Source organism: Phoenix dactylifera, unplaced genomic scaffold (assembly GCF_009389715.1).
Source record: "Phoenix dactylifera cultivar Barhee BC4 unplaced genomic scaffold, palm_55x_up_171113_PBpolish2nd_filt_p 000559F, whole genome shotgun sequence".
NCBI lineage: Eukaryota > Viridiplantae > Streptophyta > Magnoliopsida > Arecales > Arecaceae > Phoenix > Phoenix dactylifera.
The window spans coordinates 64,695-85,111 of record NW_024067966.1 but is presented as its reverse complement, the minus strand read 5'-3'; the positions used below and the strand labels follow the sequence as shown (position 1 = coordinate 85,111).

The 20,417-nt window shown below is 36.7% G+C and overlaps 1 protein-coding gene across 1 annotated transcript; it reads right to left on the bottom strand.

Moving 5' to 3' along the window:
• Positions 1 to 2,747: 2,747 nt before the first annotated feature.
• LOC103722106 lies at positions 2,748 to 18,586 on the bottom strand. Its single transcript, XM_026810408.2, has 9 exons — positions 18,112 to 18,586; positions 9,758 to 10,280; positions 8,213 to 8,363; positions 7,867 to 7,974; positions 7,162 to 7,756; positions 6,567 to 6,750; positions 5,774 to 5,949; positions 4,421 to 4,493; positions 2,748 to 3,291 (listed from the first exon to the last, which is right to left on the bottom strand). The coding sequence occupies exons 1-9, from the start codon at positions 18,286 to 18,288 to the stop codon at positions 3,143 to 3,145; spliced, it is 2,136 nt and encodes a 711-aa protein (XP_026666209.2). The 5' UTR covers positions 18,289 to 18,586; the 3' UTR covers positions 2,748 to 3,142.
• Positions 18,587 to 20,417: the final 1,831 nt, after the last annotated feature.

The following is a 20,417-nucleotide window of genomic DNA, read 5'->3' as shown; positions in this document are numbered from 1 at the left end:
CCACGTCGGCCCAGGTAATGACAAATTGGCTTTCCTATACAAGGGGAGCAACTTGGGGGACCTTAGGTATGCAATATACACGCAATCTGCTACCCTTCTCATAGAGCCCTCACTCTGCTGAAATCTCTTTCTTCTATATTGTTGCCTCGTTGTTCTGACTTAAGCATCGGAGGGTTCCCCGCCAAAAATTCTCCAGCAAGTAGACTTTTTGCAGGCCACCCAGCGAAGGAGTCCAGCGTCTAATGCTCTAGCTGATCTCAGGGCCGTCCGAGCTGTGCTTCTATCTCGATTCAGATACGGCGACAATAGTACCCACACTTGTTGTCTTGTAATGCTTGTTCGACTGTAAATACCCAACCATCACCCATGCCAAAAAACCAAAATGATTATATTTCTTTTTGTGCAACAAAACCCAAAAATCAAAATTTGAAAATAAATATAAGCAAAACAACCAACCCCAAACAAAAAATGATCATTGGTTTGAGTAAGATAAAAGAGGAGGGAAAAAAAATCAAATCTTGGAAACAAATATGAGCCAGTGCCCATTTCCAAGACAAAAACCTAAAAAAAATCCAAAAAAAGGAAAATCTAAAGTTCTGCTTTCAAATTTATCCAGTAAACCCTCGTTCTCCAAAATCTGAGTTTTAAGACATTAGAAGAAAAAAGAGGCTAAAAAGAAGATGAAGTAAACCAAGAATCATGCCTTAATAAAGCTGTCGCTTTCATCGTGCATCAAGCTTGCACTGCTTTCAATTTCACAGAATAGCTTATCTGCTTTCACAGTAGTCTTGCTAGTAGATAGCTGTTGTAGGAGTAGCACTAGGATAAGTCGGGGTAAGGACTTCGTAAACCTTAGTATTAATGACTCTTTTGGAGGAGTTGCCATCCAATATTCCCATTTTTATACTAGGAGCATCATCAGTGTCCTTAAGCGAACTTGATGGATTACTTCCATATTTGCTCTTCGTAATTCTTAAAGGAACTTGAATGCTTATGATTCTTTTGTTTATTTTTAATATTTGTATTTCATATCACATGCAATTTTCATATAGTATTCTTTGCTGCTTGCTTGTGTTGATCATGTATGTTTATCATGCATAGGGTTATGCGATGTTAACTATTTAGGGGTTCTGCTTGGCTGTAGTAGTTTTGCATCTTAGATGTCTGCTCCATCTAGGATTAAGAGCATTTTTGGTTGGAGGGAGTTGAATTTTGGAATGAGAATGTGAATGAATGACTTTCAAACTATTTGGTTAGGGAGAGTTCCATTCTCATTCCGATTCTAGAAAGAAATGGGAATATCCTAATCCTCCAAAATCTAATCTTGACTATTCCTTAGCATTCAAATTCCGTTCTAATTCTGATGTTAATCACGAACCAAACATGTTAAAAAATATGGCCATTCCGATTCCCGTTCTATTCAATTCCCGATTCATTCGCAACCAAATGCACCCTAAATGAAAATGAAATGCAGCTTTTATAATTCAAAACTGTTGATAATGTGAGTTTATAGAGATTATAAAGGTATTCATCACATGATTGCAGGCTCGGGCAGGGATGACAGAGCTGCTGAACCTGGTTCACTGAAACTGAGTTCTTCTCAACAGGGATCATTTCAAGAACCAGAAACAAATGGACGAGACCACAAAACCCTATTAATAGCGAACTTCCAGATGCATCAGTAGTGGCATCCAGCCCCCTGAGTAATTAGAAATTCCCGAACAAATTGACACCGTCAAGCGGCGTCTTATGAAGAATACTGAAGGCTATGGAGTGCCCCAGCTCGAGAGGCTTTACATCCGTGTAACAAAGTATGATGACAGTTAAAAGTAAAGAATGCAGAGAGGGTCATAAGCTATCGATCTTGAGGCATCTGTTGAAATTTGTTGAGGAAGATGAAAACTTTTAACCTCTTCAAAAACAAATTCCTTTTTTCAGTTTTGTAACTTGTTATAGCAATAAAGCATCATTTTTTTGCTTCTGCATCCTTTAATATCCAATTTTGACATTGGCTTGTGAATTTCTGTCAAGTGATTATTGCTTTATTGTATTTGAATGTACTAACACCAACCCCTTTTTAATAGAAGGCCCATGGATAATGAGCTACTGAATTGGGGTAGCCCTTTCCTCAAATACCCCAAATCCTCAAATTTTAGTGAAGGATTTATGATTTTGTTATGGATTTAGGCTGAAAGTTAAGAGATGAGTAGCAGCAGGGAGCTCACTGTTTTTAAGCGTACATAAAGGCACATGCAAGCCATAGAATGGCATTCCAGCCCAGTTCCAACAATGCACTTGTTGGACCAAAAAAGTAATAGAAGTACAATCAAATCTCTACTTGTCATAAATCTTTTTTTTTTCTTTTTTTTTTTCTGATCAGGATCATCACTATTAATGTAAACCTTCAAAATATACTCATCTTTTTCCTAGTGTATCATGCTGACTGAATTGGTACTAATTATGTCGAACAAAAATTATATCAGGGCCCCCATATACCAATCATGGCTCAAATTTGACAATTCTTTTTCCTAGTGTAATCATGCTGACTCTGAATTGGTACTAATTATGTCGAACAAAAATTATATCAGGGCCCCCATATACCAATCATGGCTCAAACAATTCTTTTACTCAGCGAAACCACCACGATTTTGCACTGCAATTGCTTTGTCAGTCTACTTGGACTTGTTCCACGTGAGACCACATGCTCAAATCACGACTCAAAACATAAAACTACCCAAGCTGGTTGATTTTGTTCCTCAACTATATTGTAAATCATATTGAGTTTACTCAACCAATGCCATGGTGTAGACCATCGCATGGAAATGTCAGGCTTACAACAGAAATTGAACATAAAATGTCACATATTAGATGTTTACTGATGTTGGATGGATATGTTAAGGTTTCTGGATGATCTACAATCAAAATTTAGTATCTTTAATGGTTTCTGCGGTACAAGAGACAAAAGATGTTCTTGAGGTTGGCATCATCCTCGGATGGTATCATTCAGCATTTAGCACTCACAATTGGCATGAATTATACCTAGAATACTCAAAAGAAAGATGCTTTGTATAGTTCCTTCGAGTTAGCGGAGGTTTATGACTAGAGCTTAAGCCAGTACGGAAACTATTTGGCCTACTAATTTCTATGTTTGGCCTGCCATGCTGCGAAGTTTGCTCAACATGTTAGTTGCTGCAGACTCCCGTGCTTCACGAGGACTGCCCTTCAAATCACCACCAACTGTGCACTCAAAGTCCATCCCTTTAACTGTAACATTTGCCTGGAACCTTCCTGCTGAAGACATCACCAATAACTTCATTGAGGTGAATACAAAAACATAAACTTTAAGGAGAAAGTGAGCTAACAAAGAAATCATTTAAGAAGTTAAAAGTAGCAAGAGAGTAATCCATAGATTAAATAAGGGCCATCATGTGAATTGGGGCATCTCTCAATGGTAACCCGTTTGCTTGGCAACCAAAGGTTCTGAGTTCAAATCTCGGGTGGTGCATTCTCGAGTATTTGGACCTGAGAAATTGCAGAACAGGTGGGTCTCCCTCCTCTCCCACTTGAAAAAAGGGATATCATAATTCTACAATTGCCACTATAACAGTCTTGGAGGTGTTCATCTGATTCAAATAATATTTTTTAGTTGGAATATCCATCTTAGTTCAGAAAATAATATTTTATGACATATCAAATAATGCTGCTCTTTGCCCATTTGTCCAATATTTCCCGCTATGACAGCCAAAGCGATCAGTATAGCAGCCATTATTTTATCTCAAGAAAAATGTCCTGGGCTAAAGAGAGAAAATAATGGATGTTATTTCATTATAATAATATATAATGGTTGTGAGGGCGTCCATGACTTGAACATATCAGTGTATTGAAACCCTGGAGTAATCCAAAGATATCTTCTACCCAATACCAACAAATGAGAGAACTGCAAGCAGCACTTGCTTTTTCATTGTCCTCAGAAAATCATAACAAATTTTAGAACATAAAAAATAGTATGATAATTAATTATTCGATAACAATTTGGCCAAAATAGACATGCTAATCCATCAAATGAACCTCTTAAGATGATTTAATATGGTAGCACTTTGTCTCCTTCAAGAGACAGGTGCTGATCCCCTGACAGTGACATTAACTCTTAGATGCAGATAATCTTAAAAATAATAGGAAGAAAATTGTTCCTACCATCTGAAAAGGATGGAAGCACACTATATCTTGGTAATATCCAGCAATTATTCGATAAGAATTTGGCCAAAATAGGCATGCTAATCCATCAAATGAACCTCTTAAGATAATTTAATATGGGTAGCACTTTGTCTCCTTCAAGAGACAGGTGCTGATCCCCTAACAGTGACATTAACTCTTAGATCCAGATAATCTTAAGAAATAATAATAAGAAAATTGATCCTACCATCTGAAATGGATGGGAGCACACTATATCTTGGTAATATCCAACTGTTCTCGCAGCATATATCATCCAATTCCTGCAGAATAGACGAGACTAAATAAGCTTAAAAATATTTTATGATACTGAAAAGGAATTCGAGCAGCATTAGCAAGTAGTTAAGTGCCTCCAGCCAATATAGTTCCAATTGACTGAACCCATTTTGGCTTAGTATCGAGCAGTAAGGATGTGCCGTGTGCCCATATTGGCCCAGCATGCCAGCCAGCATGGACTGCTATTTAAATCCATGGCATTTAGTTATTCACAGTTATCTAGTTCTCTTGACTGCACAAAATCCTTGTATTTAGTTCTCTTGACTGCACAGCAAGGTCTGCTGAACCGACCTGTACCGGTCGGTTCAGCCCGTACCGGACCGGTACCGAGCCGCACCGGTCCGGTACAGGGGTATAAAACGGTTCCGACCCAATATGGGTCAGAACCGTTTGGTTGGAGCCTCATACCGCTGCGAACCGGCTCGGTTCGCACCGGTACATGTGTGAACCGGTGCGAACCGCTCGGTTCGCACCGGTATGAGCTCGAACCGGTGCGAACCGAGCCGGTTCGCACCGGTTCGCTTCTGAAAAATAGTGCCAGCGCTGTGGCACTTTGAAAATGCCACAGCGCTGGCCAGAGGCTGGCACTTTCAAAAGTGCCACACTGGGGCACTTTTCAAAGTGCCACTCAACCCGATTTTAGATATTCGAGAGTGCTTTAAATGTATGTAATTGATTGTATCTTAATTTGAAAATATTTTATGTTCTTCATCTCATTATTTGAATCATTTGGAAGTAATAAGTTGCATCATCTACTTTTAACCTTAAACCTAAACATAAAAACATCAAAAATATCCAAAAGTGAAAGAACTCCAAAAAAAAAAAAACGACGATGGGATCGAAACCAGGCCGAATGTGCCCCATCGGTACGGTATCGGTTCGGCTCGGTTCGCACCGGTACCGTACCGTTACCGGAGCCGACCGGTACGTCGGTACCATCGGTACCGCGAACCTTGCTGCACAGAATCCTTGTATGTGGCATGTGATGTAAAATTCCTAATTCTGCTCTCTTTTTAACAAAGACAGCTCAGTATTGACAAACACTTTAAAAAATGGTAAGTGGATAAACAAAAGAATTCCTGTTTGCTGCATATTAAACAGCTCTCTAGATTTTCAAAATTGCTTTTTTAGCAGATATTGAGTTGGAAAAGCAAAAATTAGAATATCTAGCTTGAATTAAAAATTGAAGGCAGAAAAGGTAGATAAAGTTCCTTTAACACAACAAACTAAAAAGGATTTTGGACACCATGCAAGCATCATGTCTTGCCTGGCATGAGCTCCTTAACTTGAGAACGGCCTCCGCCAATCTCTTCCTTTTAATTTTCTGAGTTCGGCTCCCTTCTCCAGAACGCATAGATCTATCCATATGTGTTTGGCTTGAGCATAAAACATTGCATGCTTCTATTATCGATTCAAATTTTGGCTCTGAGTTCTCTTCCCCTTCTGCAACACAACCACATAAGTGTTATTCTCCAGCCAACTGCAGCTTTTTACTAGTTTAATTTTGCCATTTAAATGTTTTTAACAGTATGACAAGTGAAGATTATTCAAATATAGTAAAACATGTCACTGCATTGATATGAAACAAATCAAGTTATTATAGTTTATTAAGCACTCACTAAATACAGTAAGAAAATTGTCATCTGATTAAAGAAAGAACCTATCATCGAGTCCTCCAGTTGATAGTTCTTTGTGCTTGGACATAAAAGCAAGCAAGCATTTTAATGTGTGATGGCTGAACAAAGATGTTCATCACATGCATCTTTCCAGATAAAAAATGGTGAAAACAACTACATAAATGATTGACATAGAAACAAACTATGCCGCTTAAAATTGTTTGGATGTTCATTTCACATCGAGCAATTTCATCTTCAAGAATGCGTTGTTGCTGATACTACAAAATAGCAAAATGATTATTGCAACTGTCCTTTAAATGCATTTTTGTCAATCAAGTTCCAACAGAATGGAGGAAAAATTCTGGTTTGATGTCAAACAAAACGTGCATACCAAAACTTCTCATCTTTTCTGAAGAACTCATAAGGAAGACCGTAGAAGATCACCTTTCTTTGATGACATTACAAGTTGAAATGCATCTTGATTTTCCATATTCAATTGCAAAGGAACAAGTGGAAGATCAAAGGTAGGTATTCCACCTTGAACAGAATCACCGATCTCTGTTTTGCCTTGCTGTTCTCCATCCAGGCCTTTTGTTGTGCATGGCTTAGCTGAATCTGCAATACTTGCCTGTCAGAGATAAAAACATTAAGAAAGTTTTTTTTAAAAAGCTAACTTTTATTTTGATGTAGAAGGAGGCCAATAAAATAAAAAGCACTTTATAGGCACAAGGTACGGTTCTAGAAGGAACGACAAAGATTAGTCAACACATAAATATTATCCATGGGCTGTTGAAAGCAATACTATGCCATGGAAGGATCTGGTTGCACACTTGATATAATATGTTTGCCTAGTGTGGTAAGCCATAACCCATTAGTTTGGATCATGGGTTCTAACAAATGCAGACAAGCACATAATAAACTGGAAGCTAAATGTACATATGGGTTTTCATAATAGTGCAACACTTGAAAAGACATGACTACGAAAATGTGCAGTTTTCCAAAATGAAGAAATGTTGACAGGATTGACTCTATAGCATACCTCATCATTACAACCCTGCAGAGTGACATCTGCAGTACCCTGAATATTCTTTTTCCACTTATTGGTAGGAATACATGAAATGTTATTTTCCCTCCTGGTATCCTCGTTAACTGATGGTTGCTGATACCGATTCAAAGATGAATTACTGGCCTTGTTATGAGGTCTATACACAACTGCAGATGACCCACTCATATTTGATCCATCAATTTCTATGTTGTTTGTAACTGCCTCTTTTATCCTGTTCTTGTTACTCAACATATCCACAGTTTGTCCATTCTGAGAAGATTTATCACTTACCACCTGATCTTTTACAGTGGACAATGTGTCTGCTTCCACAGACAAAATGCAAGCATTGGCTTTAGGTCTACAAGCAGATCTCAATGTCCCAAACTCAGAAGATGTGCTATTTCCATTCTTCATTATAGTTTCATTTTCAGTGTTGCTCATCTTGTCTACTGTTTTCCCACCCCAATCAGATTTATTATTTGTTTTAGGATCTTCAGCAGTGGTTACTCTGTCTGACAACAATAAGCATTTCTTGTTCACATCTGCCGACAGCCTTGGCAAATGCTGTGGACCATCATGAAGTATTTCCCTGAATTGCAAGAGATCATTTTGAGAAAAGTGGATGCAAGATGGGACTTCCACGTTCGTTAATGGCCTAGATTCCAAATGTTATCATTGAAATTAGAAACAATTAGTTACCTGTTTAGCCAATCAGATAAAATGTCAACATATGGCAATAGATTATAATGCTCAACAACAGGTGTTACTTCAGGAGTTAGAGCCCTCCTGACCAAAGGGCCTTTCAAGCTGAAAAAAATGCCAAAAAAAAGGGGATTACTAGCAAGTCAAACTCAGATGATTGTGCACAGGTAACAGTTTTTCTAATATCATATATGAATTCCAAGTCTATTATACATATAGTGTACATGCAAATTGCTTGTGTCGAGAGAGCCAGTTTTACGGTAACATATGCCATACACAAAAGTCCACCGGTTGGTGAAACTGCAAACAGCCAAAATAGTCTTTAGTCACCAGGATAACAAACCTGCTAATAACATCTTTGACATGAAGTTCCCTGAGTTCTCCACTTACTGTTTCTGTATACATCATTATATATAACCTAGTAGTTGTCTTCTCCTGACTTAACGAATACGCCAAATGATGTTCCAGAATACAAATATTTGCATGATTAATACCTGTTCCATAATGTATCAATCCTTTTCCTTTCATATTACAATGAAGAAACAAGAATAGAACAAAACTGAAGCTTATTGCTATATATGAGGGGCTGAATCTCTAGTGCAGCAAATCCATAATAACCAAAGCAAAATATACTGGTCCCAAAACTAGATTACATATCAAAAAGAAACACATGGGCAACAATCTTAAGTGTATCATGATTCCTACTATCAGGACAGTTTGCCATTGACATGAAAAGACATCTCTATAGAAATTTATAGCATTTAAATGTATATTCTTTCACATGATCTAACAGGTTCTTGCAAAGCTGTTAAGCATGGAGCATAATGACAGTAAAAGCAAATTCCACACAATTTAATTCCTAAATTCTGAAAGGAATTAAAAATAAAAATATTATTATGAGACTATAAAGCCATCTTAAGCATGACCAAGAAAGGGTGAAATGTAGTGGTGTAATCTGGTAAATAATGTAGCACATATGAAAGAGGTGCTTCGAATAAGCAAATCCTTATAGCGTTATTAACTAAATTAAGGTCTTCAGTAATATGAGAGAAAAAAAGAATGAGGGTCAGTCCTTAAAAAAGATGTTTCACAAGTCAAGGAAAACAGATGCAGTTTGTTGACTTTATCACTTAGTCTCATCTATTATAGTTAGGTCAGTTTTTCCTTTTATTATATCTCACACATTCCTGCGCTTAAAGGGTATGATGATCCCATTATGGCATATAACACAACAATCCCATTAGTTAACAGATCTACCACAAAATTTAAAGAAAATAAAGCCAACTTTATTGCTCGCATTACCATAAGAGACCTGGCTACGGTTATTCAACAACAGTAACATTTATCTCACTTGCTGCATTTTTATGGAATAGTAAAAACCCATAACCACTTAATGCTGGAGGGCATGATATTCCATCTGTATGACCCATATCAATCCTAAAACAAAAATTGCTGTCAAGGAGCCTAAAAAGGGAAAGAAAAAAACTAGGAGCCAGAAAACTTTACATAAATTGGAATCAGAAAATAAACCCCTCCAAATTACACTCGTTGAAACCATAGTGAAAACAAATCCGATGAAAACAAAGTCAAGCACCAATATATCACCATAAAACTTCAAACATGATCTACAAGAGCTCTCAGGCCTTTTTTTTCCCTTTTGTTTAGATGATAGGAAGTAAACCCACTCTTTTCTGATAGTCATGTTCTAGTGGTTATTTACTATCAGTTAATGAGTCATGAACTTCTCAAGCTAAGCAGTAAGAGCATGAAATAAGAGGAAAAGAGATTTTATACAAATATAGTTGCTGGACAGGAATTTTAATGCTTAGCACAAGTAAACACAATAAACACAAGGGATAAAGGAGGCGGCGTCAGAAAATAAGATCACCTGCTTTTTTTTCCACGATAGAAAATGCAAGTTGCTGAAGCGCATAATCATTTTCACAAGACCCACGTGAACACCTAATTGCAATCTCTTTGTTTTTTGATACATTATTGTTCATTTGGGTGCCAGCTACCTGATTGTCAATAGGTTCTTCAAGTTCTTGTTCCAACAACGACCAGACCCCCTGGGTTAAGCATCCAAACTGAAGCAAACATCTTTCTTTGGTGTGATCAATTAGAAACATGGCAACTTTAAAAATTGGCCAACCTTCTATGTTTGGAGCATTATTTGATGCATCTAATGACTTAGAAATATTACAGGCATCCATGATCTTTTTCTCTGTGATTGAGAGCTGTTTGTTCAGATTTCCTGATCCATCATCATATTTATGCATATATTTCAAGTATGTCAAGAAACTAGGTTTAGCTACAGAAGCAGCTTTGCAGAAAGTTTCAAAAGCAAGAAACTCAAGTTGCGGGAACTGCTTCCGGTGGTAATAATTATAGAGCAGCACAACTGCATGAATCTGCAGGTCCACAACACAGAATAACAAATTAAACAACCATCACAAAATTCCAAGATGTGAAGGAATATGTAAACATTCAGAAGTTATTCAAAAATAAGAGGAATCCAGCAATCGAAACCAAAAAAGTGCAGCTCCTATCGTTATAATAAGATATATTCCAAAATGTCCAAGACATAGTTGTGTCCGTAAAATGTAGCATATCAAAATTCTATTATGTCATGTACAAAGCCCTAGGAATGTTTAGGTCCACAATGAGATTAGAAAACCAAAAGTGTAACACTATACATTGTGTTCTTTGCTTTCGGTGATTTATCATTCATAATTAACCTTGCCAATAATTGGTAGCACATAATTCTGAGAAGTGGTAATATAAATTAAACAAAATCTGATATATAATATTGACCCATAGGCTTGAACTATGTAAAGACTTTACATTAGTCAAGCTTGCTGACCTGCCCACAAGCATGCACCGGTGCATAAATCTATGGTCTTTATTAAATACAAAAATCTTTATCTGCAATATAATCCATTTCTTGCAGTGTTTCCTGGGTAAGGGATGTGGGCGTCAAGTGTCTAGGTGTCAGGTATTGGATATGAGCACACAGTTATAATACTATATATATGTGTGTGTGTGTGTGTGTGTGCAATATACATACACAATGCATACATATGTATGTATATATATGTGTGTGTGTGTGTGTGTGTAGATAGAGAAAGAGAGAGGGAGTAGAGATAAGATGTGGGCGCCCCCACAGCAGCTCCAGCAAGTGCAATCTAGACCAGATGACTGAGGGCCCGGTGCACATGATCCGAGCCATCAGATGTAATCCACAATCTCTAAACTACTTGCTATCAAAAAATCATGTAATCTAAAGATCCCTAGCCTATGCATCTAGTGATCAAAAAATATGCATTGTTCGTGTTATTTAAAATGTCCATTTTTGACTAGTAGATGCATGAATGATGTATATGATAGGATTTCCACATGATTTTTTAACAATAAGCACTTTGCAGATAATAGATCACATCCAACGACTCAGATCATCCGTGCTGGTCCCATGGTCATCGGGTGCCCACATATTAGCTCTACTCTATATATATGCTAGAGATTTAAGTATCTTGAGTCTTAAACTTATGAATTATTTACATATTATGGTATGGGGGGAGGGAGCAAACTTGATATTTGAGCAAAATAGGAGAAACCAGCCATAGTAGTAACATGCAAGATCAATACATATGCGTAGGAAGGTACATCTCTGAAGCCATAACCCTTTCTTCATTCCTCTTTTCTCTAATTTCTTTGCATTAGGTCCCCCCACCCCACCCCACCCTTTCTTCCTTCTTCATTCTTCAAAGGTTCAGGATTTTTCCCTTTTTATTTTTTATTTCTTTCCTTTTTTGGTGAGGCTTAGGACAAAAGGTTTTTTTTCCCATTTTGGGGGCAAGACGTGCAACCTACCAAGCCAACTACACTGGATACACAAACCATGGCATGTTGTGTCCTCTGGGACAAAGCAAAATACCTAACTTTTCCTATGTTCTAGTGACACTTATTCCTAATTAAGCTTTTCTTAAATAATGGATATTATGAATACCATGAACTTATATAAGGATTGGTTTGTCTCTCTTTTAGGTTTCTCTACATAAACACATCATGAGTTGTGATATCTTAGGAGAGGAAGCAAAGGGAAGGAGGGGGATGGGGGCAAAGTGAATGGGAAAATATGTTCTCATTTGTGGGCTTCCTACTAGTTATGCCATTTCATGCTTTTTCTTATTATTATGTGGTGCTCTAAGAGGTAGCTGTCTTGCACCACAATCTTTGAAGAGGATTAAATTAGGATTGGTCTTGTCACCATGATCTAAAGAGTGCTGCAAATCTACAAAATCTGGTTACCCTATTACATTTTGTACCCTTGCAGATATGCTTATTGTATATTAGTCCTCAATATTTGCATATATACCCCTCAATTTGCCTGTCTTGCAGTTTTGCACCTCCCGTTAAACTTTTGGCTGATGGCATTACCTATTATCAAACTTTAGATATTTTGCTGCTCTTTTTATTGCAATGACCATTTGTCATATAAACAAGCTTTGGAACAGGCTAAATGAATACATTGGAAACATGATAAGAATTTAAATGAACATCAAAGCATTTTACAACATCTTGATCAAAGGCATTAGGATGATACTTTAGGAATAGAGTCTTACCATTTTACTAATTTTGGATTGAAAAATGTTGTTCCATGACCTTGAAGATGGTAGAACCTAGAGAAATTTTAAAAAATAAAGGAGTCCAAGACATTCAAATATCTGGCTGTTTATCATTGTTTTGTGTTGATCAAATCAAGATATAAGGTTACACTTTGTCCAAGAATCTTATAATCATTTTTTTGCTTTGTGGCGGCAATGTCAAAAATGCCAAACATATAGCTGCATGGACCTTGTAGCCAACTTTTACTTCCCTCGGAAATCTTTGCTAGAATAATACCTTGCCATTTGCTCCCTATTCTAGTATTAGAAGTCAAATTGAAACAGAATACTTTTATATAACTAAGATGTAGAAATAGAACAAAAACAAAGGAAAAAAGCCAAAATTGAAAGTATAAGAAGCAAAATTGAAACAAAAATCCAGATCTGATGCTATGAAGAGAAAAGTCTGGCTGATGTAATATTTACATATGTCAATCCTAAGAAAAAGAAACATTGATATTATGAAACCCCATTTAGGCTTTTCCCTAATTGGATGATAGAAGAAAACAAAGTAGGCCTCCTTCATGGAGCAAAAGCTGACAAAACAAAGATTGCATAACATGATACATAATAGGAGTAAAGTCCAAGACATATTACAGAGATTCCAAAACGAGAAGCACCAACACCCTAACATCGCCGCTTTTTTTATGTCTAGTGTGTGTAGGAAGGGGAGGAGGGGGGAGGGCAAGAGAGAGATGCTTAGAGTTCATAGATAGCAGCTTTGTCATCAGCATCATGTGACATCAAGGGTAGCAAGAAGAAAAGAGAGTGGAAGGGAGAGATGTGAGAGGGGGCACAAACAACATGGACATGGGTGGTATCGGGCTTGAGTTTTTGAAAAATAAAATTGTCAGCTTTGTATTCCCTATGTTTGGCTACATAAAATGATAACCATCCCCTCATACGGGTATCATTTTTAACTTTTTTATAGGAATATGATATCACTCAAAATGTTAAATTTTCATTACATTGAAACTACCAAATATTGGGAATGAGACGTGTTGGGAAAAGTGATTTCCATTCCCAAAATCCTTACCCACTAAACCTTCTCTACGTGTTGCAGAAGTGGCATATAAAAGATGATTTGTGCAAACACATAATATATTAGGACTAGACTTGTTGGCGTCAAGGTTCACAATCCTGGTATCACACCTCATACAGGTACCATACTGTACAATATCGGTATGCCCAGTATGGGGGTTGGTTCAGCATACCAAAACTTAGTACACCTCTCATATTAAATCTCGGATCAGTACATGTACGATTCGGTGCACCTGGTACAGAAAACCATGGTTGGTGTGCTTCCTACGAATTTCAAGCAAAGAAAGCAATTGTAATATTTGCATTGGTTAGCAACAAGAAGCCTTTCTTCTGCATACTTCTTTTTGTATTCAAACGAGAATGTTGCTTTTGTTGAATTTCTAATATGGTAATAATAATGAGTTTGAGTCAAGGCCAAATTTGTATCTTTCAAGATTTACCATACTGGTTGGTATCGTACTGTACTAGACATACCGTACCATACCGGTACCGAACTGGTACACAGTCTCATACCATACCAATACTCAATACATTTTGCCATCTCATACCGTACCGCATACCAACACTATAATAGGATGGACTAATTTAGGGTCTAGTATCGAGAGAAAAAACCTTAGTATCTTTAAACCATGAGTTAGCTAAACCTGGCGTATCTTAAATAGACCAAACATCAAATTTCAAAGGCCTTCAAAAATATCTTTGAACTACTTTGATCATTAATAAGCGGTTGAACCAATAGATCATAGTAAAATAGGTTTTCATTTCATATATTAAACATATACCTACAAGAACTTGTTGATGTAGTGCTTAGCCTAGTCATGTATGGTAGCTGAAACAGTTAAATAACTATTTTCAATTTTTCAACGTTTAAACAATTTCATGAATTAAAATAGACTATTAACTACTAATGTTTAAGCATAATTGCATGGGTACACTTATACATGTAGCCAAGGATCATTGTGCCGGTATCAAAGCCCATTTCGGTTGCCCGGCAACACTATTCGGTATGCCCCCATACAATCCCGTGCCAAGCACGTACCGACATAGCAAAGAGGGCAGGAGAGAAGGAGAGGGAGGAAGGGAGGGAGAGACAGGGAGAGAGACCGATGATTAGAGGAGGCCAACAAAGGGCCGCATAGGGGCAGAAGAAGGGCTTTGCCCTCTAGTTTTCCTATTTCGTTCCTCCATCTCTCCGCACCCTCTCCGATGCTTCGCCGGCATTCTCCAGCCATCTACCTCCCTCTCGATCTCTCTCTCTCTCTTTTCCTCTCTCCCATTCTCCCTCTCCCCCACCCCTGCTGGTACCTCAAACAGAAGGGCGGAACCGTGCCGATCCGCCCCCAGTATGGTACAGCATGCCTCGAATCAGGCAATTCTGGGCAACACGATGAACATTGCATGTAGCTGCATATTTTTTTGTTAGAAAAATCCACACCGTTGATGAGAATTTAAGAACATATAAATTTCCTAGAAACTAGAAATGAAATGCTTTGGAGGCCTCATACCTATGCACCAAGCGAACACAAAATGCATAATCTTAACAATGTGATATGATATTTTGATTTGATTTAATGTTTCAAAGCATTTAAATCAAATAAATTTTTGGCTACATGTTGTAATTTATGTAGATCAAGATCAATAGTTTGAGTTCTCCATTTATAAGGCTTGTGATGTAGTTTACCTCATTAACCATTGCAATTATCCATTTTATCCACTTAATATAGAGGTAGTAAACCTCTAAAACACTTCATTTTTTTCTAGACAATTTCGCTCATTTTCATTATGAAAGGGCAGCACTGATCTTGTGCTAATAGTATATGAGAAAACTAATAATGATGGTATTCTTTTTCTGTGCATTTATATACCTATAGACTTACATACATTCACATATGTGCACACAAATATATGCACACATTATAATACATATATGTTTGTGCTTGTATGTATGTGTCTAGGTATGTATTTATGTAATTATACATCTATATGTATGTTTATATTTATCCATCATAGCTGCTACCACTCTCAGGGTAGGAGAGGGATGAATAACCCACTTTCAATAAACAAATGAAGACAAGTTGGGAATATTGAGGCAACAACAATAGCCTTTATGCCCCAAAGATTCTCTCCAAAGTAGTAAAAACTCCTAAATATGTAAATCCATAATTAGTTCTACATGTTACAATTGCTTATAACCAAAGTTTTAAGTTTCATCCAAAGCAAACCATTTTGGCCAAGATAAAATGAAAACTGACCCCCAATACTAGGTTTCAGTCAATTTCAGCCATTTTAATTAGTTTCAACTGAAATTAATCAAGTTTCAGCCTAGTTTCGGTGGTTTTATCCAGTTTCAGCTGATACTAACCAAAACTTACCCTGTTCTGCCTTGTGTCGTTTTTATTATGCTATTTTCTATCACATTGCGGTCATTTTTTCAGTTATTTAAGTATAGAAGCTTCTTGGTATCAATCTTCAACGGTTTATCTTTCTCTAGTTAAAAGAGAAAACTGATAATAAGCATAACCCTTGATGAGCTGAGAACTTAGAAGGGACCATTACTACAGTGGTTTACAAAGACTACCAAGAACAACTAAATATAACACGTTTCACAAGAATAATATCTTTTTTAGTGCAAAACAAGTATAGCTTTCTAAAACAAAAAGAATTTGATCACGTTACAGCTTAATTTAAAAAATATGAAAAAGAAATGCCCAAAATCATTATATTTGAAAGTGCTACTAGAAAATGAAGGAAAGATTTGAATGCATTGGGCCCTAGAAAGCTTCAAAGTTGCTAAATATGGTAAATTTTTGAACAATTGAAGATCAAAAGGAAAAATATATATACATTTGTTCACAGTATGAAATATCAATATACTTGAACTTCACTTAAATATTAGATTCAGCCCAAAATTAACAAAACTAGACCAAAAAAAATTATATAACATAAAATAATCTGAAATGCTGTGTATTAACTTTTATTAACTTCTTTTATTTTTCTTCAATTTTTCAGTTTATTTGAATTTTTTTTATTTTTTTTATTGAACCTCTTGTACTTGGAGTAAACTTCCAAACTACTGAATTGAAATTCCACAAAGCCAGTGTGAGCTGAAATAGCAACAAAATTTTCAAACCTTGCTTATAACATAAAGACACATATCAAGATTGCATGTTGCCCACCATAATAACAAAGCTCAGATGTAAACGACACACCTTAGACCACATCAAGTTTTCCGTAGATAAATGTGTGATTGGATTGGATTGCTGAATTTTGGAAAACAATGAACATATTGACCCGCCAAATAAGAAAAAAAACAAAAGTTTCAATCCATTTCAGCCAAAACTGCAGAAACCAACCGAAATCAGCTGAAATTTACCGAAACCAACATGTTGGTTAGTCTCAGATTTGTTATTGATCAAAACCAATCGGTTTTGGATGAAATGAATGGTTTTCAGACAACTCTAAACCTTGACCTATATTTTAGAAGTATTCAAGTACCTATGTGTATGTCTATAGAGAAGTTGTTTGTGTGTATTATGTGTATATATGTGTTTAGATACATGTGCATGTTAATGTTGTGTGTGAATGCTGCTAATCCCCTGCCAGTCAATCCCAAACCAACTAGTGGCAAACAACCTACATTTGGAGTAAAAATATCCAGGTAATATAGTGGTCAGAATATAACCAACCTACATTAAACCCAAAACAATTGTATAGAATTCCTATTTAACATTACTCGACTGTCTAGTATCTTTCAGTCTAGAATTAGCCAAAATACCAGAGAAGAGGAATAATATGTGAGGCTGCTGGTTGTTGAAAGTGAGGTTACTAGTTGTTAAAAGCCTTTTACTTCAAGATAGCAGGACTAATGCAAGCTAAGGTGAACATTATCGATGCAATCCTAGATTGACATTGCACACAGTGAAAGGCAGTTTATATAAGACCTTTTCACTGTCTTACTCTCATAGTTCCTTTTACAATTTTTCCCCATATTATGTTTCAGGAAGCTAATTGCAAGTTCGTAAGGGCACTCCTGTAACTGAATAGAAAACAATAAAAGCCTTTATTAGTTTCTGCAACTCAAATTGCAGAAACCACGACATGGCTCATATAGCAAACAAAATGACCAACTGAAATAAGTAAATATACATAAAAACTTGATGTATCTATCCAACCCCTCCCACATAACTTAACCAGATCCTACACTAAACTTGCATGGTGTCCTCAACCCTCTTATCATTCCTCGAAAACCCTCTTAAATCGCTGGAACCTGCCAAATAGACCAATTAACTGAAAAAACTTGGGAAGCCAACTTCTCTAATGCTCTCCCAGTACCACAATGGACCCTCTTTGTAGTGTCATCGTGTCTGAAATTTAAACTCTACCCATAATTAAGAAAGAAAAGACAGTTTAAAGCTTGCTTTCTCAATCAAAAGCGTATCGAGCATCCTCTTTCCCATTGCAGATGATCTGATTTCACACCAAGCCTCAAACCTTCAGAATCCAAAATTCCAATCAAAATGTTCCCACAGAGATTTACCTGTCTCGCCACGGCCTCCTGCTGATCGTCGGTAGGGGCCTCCCGCTGGGAGACCCTTAAGGGGAGGAGAGGGGCGACGAGGTAGTCCATTAGGGCATCGATGGTGTCCTCCATCGGGACGACGGCGGCCGAATCCGTCGCTCCCGGAGCTTCTCCTCCTCCTCCTCCTCCCGCCATCAGAGAGAGGAGAGTAGGGAAGAGATTGAAGAAGAAGAAGGATTAGGGTTTCAGGGATCGAAGGGCTCGAGGTTATATCGGGTCGCGACGAGGGAATTGGGGAGGTCAGTCCGATAGCGTGGAGTGAACTACTTTTAGAAAGGAAATGGCGCGCAGATGGCGTGAATGCTCTTCAGCTGTTCAGCTTCCAAGAGCGAAATCTCAACGCTCATCACTAAAAAATAACATGCATGTAATAGCTGGTCTCTCCATCGACCATTCTATGGCTTTTAGTCCGAGATGACTGGGACTAGACAAACACCGCCTCAAAAGTTTCAATTTTTTTTTCAACTCCCAGTCCCTTCTACATGCCTCTACCTCTATATATACATAATTTCAAATAACTATATACATTGAGATTTAAGTATTAACTATGTATGGGGATAGTATAATTATATTATACAAATTATGTTACAAGTGTGTGCATACAAATTAAGTGCGTGCAGACTTTGTATGCTAGACTAAAAATTGAATACTAATATGCTAAAGTTCAACCGATGAAAAGACCGTGGATTAAGCTTTTCAAAGAAAAGCAAAAAAAAAAAAAAACACTCAAACATCCAACTACCTAATTAAAGAGCTAATAAATGTCCTTCCTATTTTGGGTGCCAAGTGTTTTTTCTCAAATTAGTCGTCAACTAGTTCAATTGATAAAGTGATAGAGTGCTCTAATGTTGGGTTTAACTTCTCTTACTTACAATACGAAGTAAACAAGTGATTGCATCATTTTTTATTGTTTGTGGCCATCTCGCTCCATATCTCAACTATGAGAAGCAAGAAAAGCATGAATGCACTCTAAGAGCCTGCTTGAATAAAAAGAATACATCCTGTGAGAACCTATTGAATATTGCTTTTATTTTCTAGTTTTATTTTTTTTGGTAAACTGGATTTATTTAATCAATCAAGAGTAAATACAGTTGTGAGCATCAAAAAATAAAATATCTAACAATTTGGAATCATTCATAAAATAGATCCTATGTGATTAGTAACATATTTTACCATATAGTTTGCAATACTATTAGCCTCTCTATAAGTATATTTTACTTGATAAGACTAAAGAGTTGCTCTCATTCTCAAACAATCTTGTCTGAAGAGATAAATACTAATCTCTAAAAATGTAGAACCCAAAAGTCACATAACAATGTCAAACAATCCCTCTCTAGAATAATATGATACATCTTCAAAGTTTTAATTATATATGACATGCCTACTCATGCAGCATGCAATTCTGTCAAAAAAATTGTAGTATCAAACAATTTGACACCTCCTACCACCACTCGCTCTTCTAATCACAAACCTTGCTCCACTAGACTCATCTCCATCTAAAACACTACCATGAAAGTATTAAACAATTTTATTTTTATTTTCAAAAATGAAGAAAAAATGTACAAGAGTAGACCTGTCAAATGGAATCATGTTGCTTTTTATTGTTTGAAAATTTCCAAAGATTTGGGACTAAATCTATTTCCATATCAAATGAACAAAATCCAAAGATAAACATCAACTAAATTCACAACCCTTCACCCGTGCAAAACAGTTGACCTAAAGTTTCATAAAAAATTAAGTTTTTTTTTTTTTTGGGGGGGAGGGGGTTGGAAGTATTAATTGGATTTGTTGTTATGGGATAATTTAGTGCTCTTTTGGATCTATTTCAGTTACGAGGTTAGGTGAATGGGCATGGCCAAGGGTGAAGCAATGGAGAGATACAGATGAATTGAGGGGGGAAAAAATCACTAGTTTTCTTGTTGACCCTAGCGGTCATTGGCACCATTGTCACCACTCTCACTATAGAAGAAAAGGAAGAAGAGCAAATGAGAAAGGGAGATGAAAACTTACTTTTAGCTGAGATAATTGAATAAGAATAAAACATTGAACACATTTTGTGCAAGGACAGACATATGATCATGCAGAATTCAAGCTTCATGTGTGGTCTAAGCTATTAGGTCACTTTCAAGCCCAATTCCTAAATTCAAGTCACTTATAAGTCTGATTAGCAGGCTATCATCAGCTCAAAGTGATATAAACTTGTATCACTCAAAACAATTAAGATATTTGATGCAAAAAGGTAATTTATTAACACTGCTACTTGG

Bases quoted from the DNA above. Each gene is read 5' to 3' on its own strand.
- LOC103722106 (XM_026810408.2), bottom strand. From the start codon at position 18,288: ATGGCGGGAGGAGGAGGAGGAGGAGAAGCTCCGGGAGCGACGGATTCG. The intron at 8,364-9,757 runs GTGATCTTATTT...ATTATGGAACAG, and splicing joins TATCGTGGAAAAAAAAGCAG to GTATTAATCATGCAAATATT. The intron at 6,751-7,161 runs GTATGCTATAGA...TATCTCTGACAG, and splicing joins TGCAGGGTTGTAATGATGAG to GCAAGTATTGCAGATTCAGC.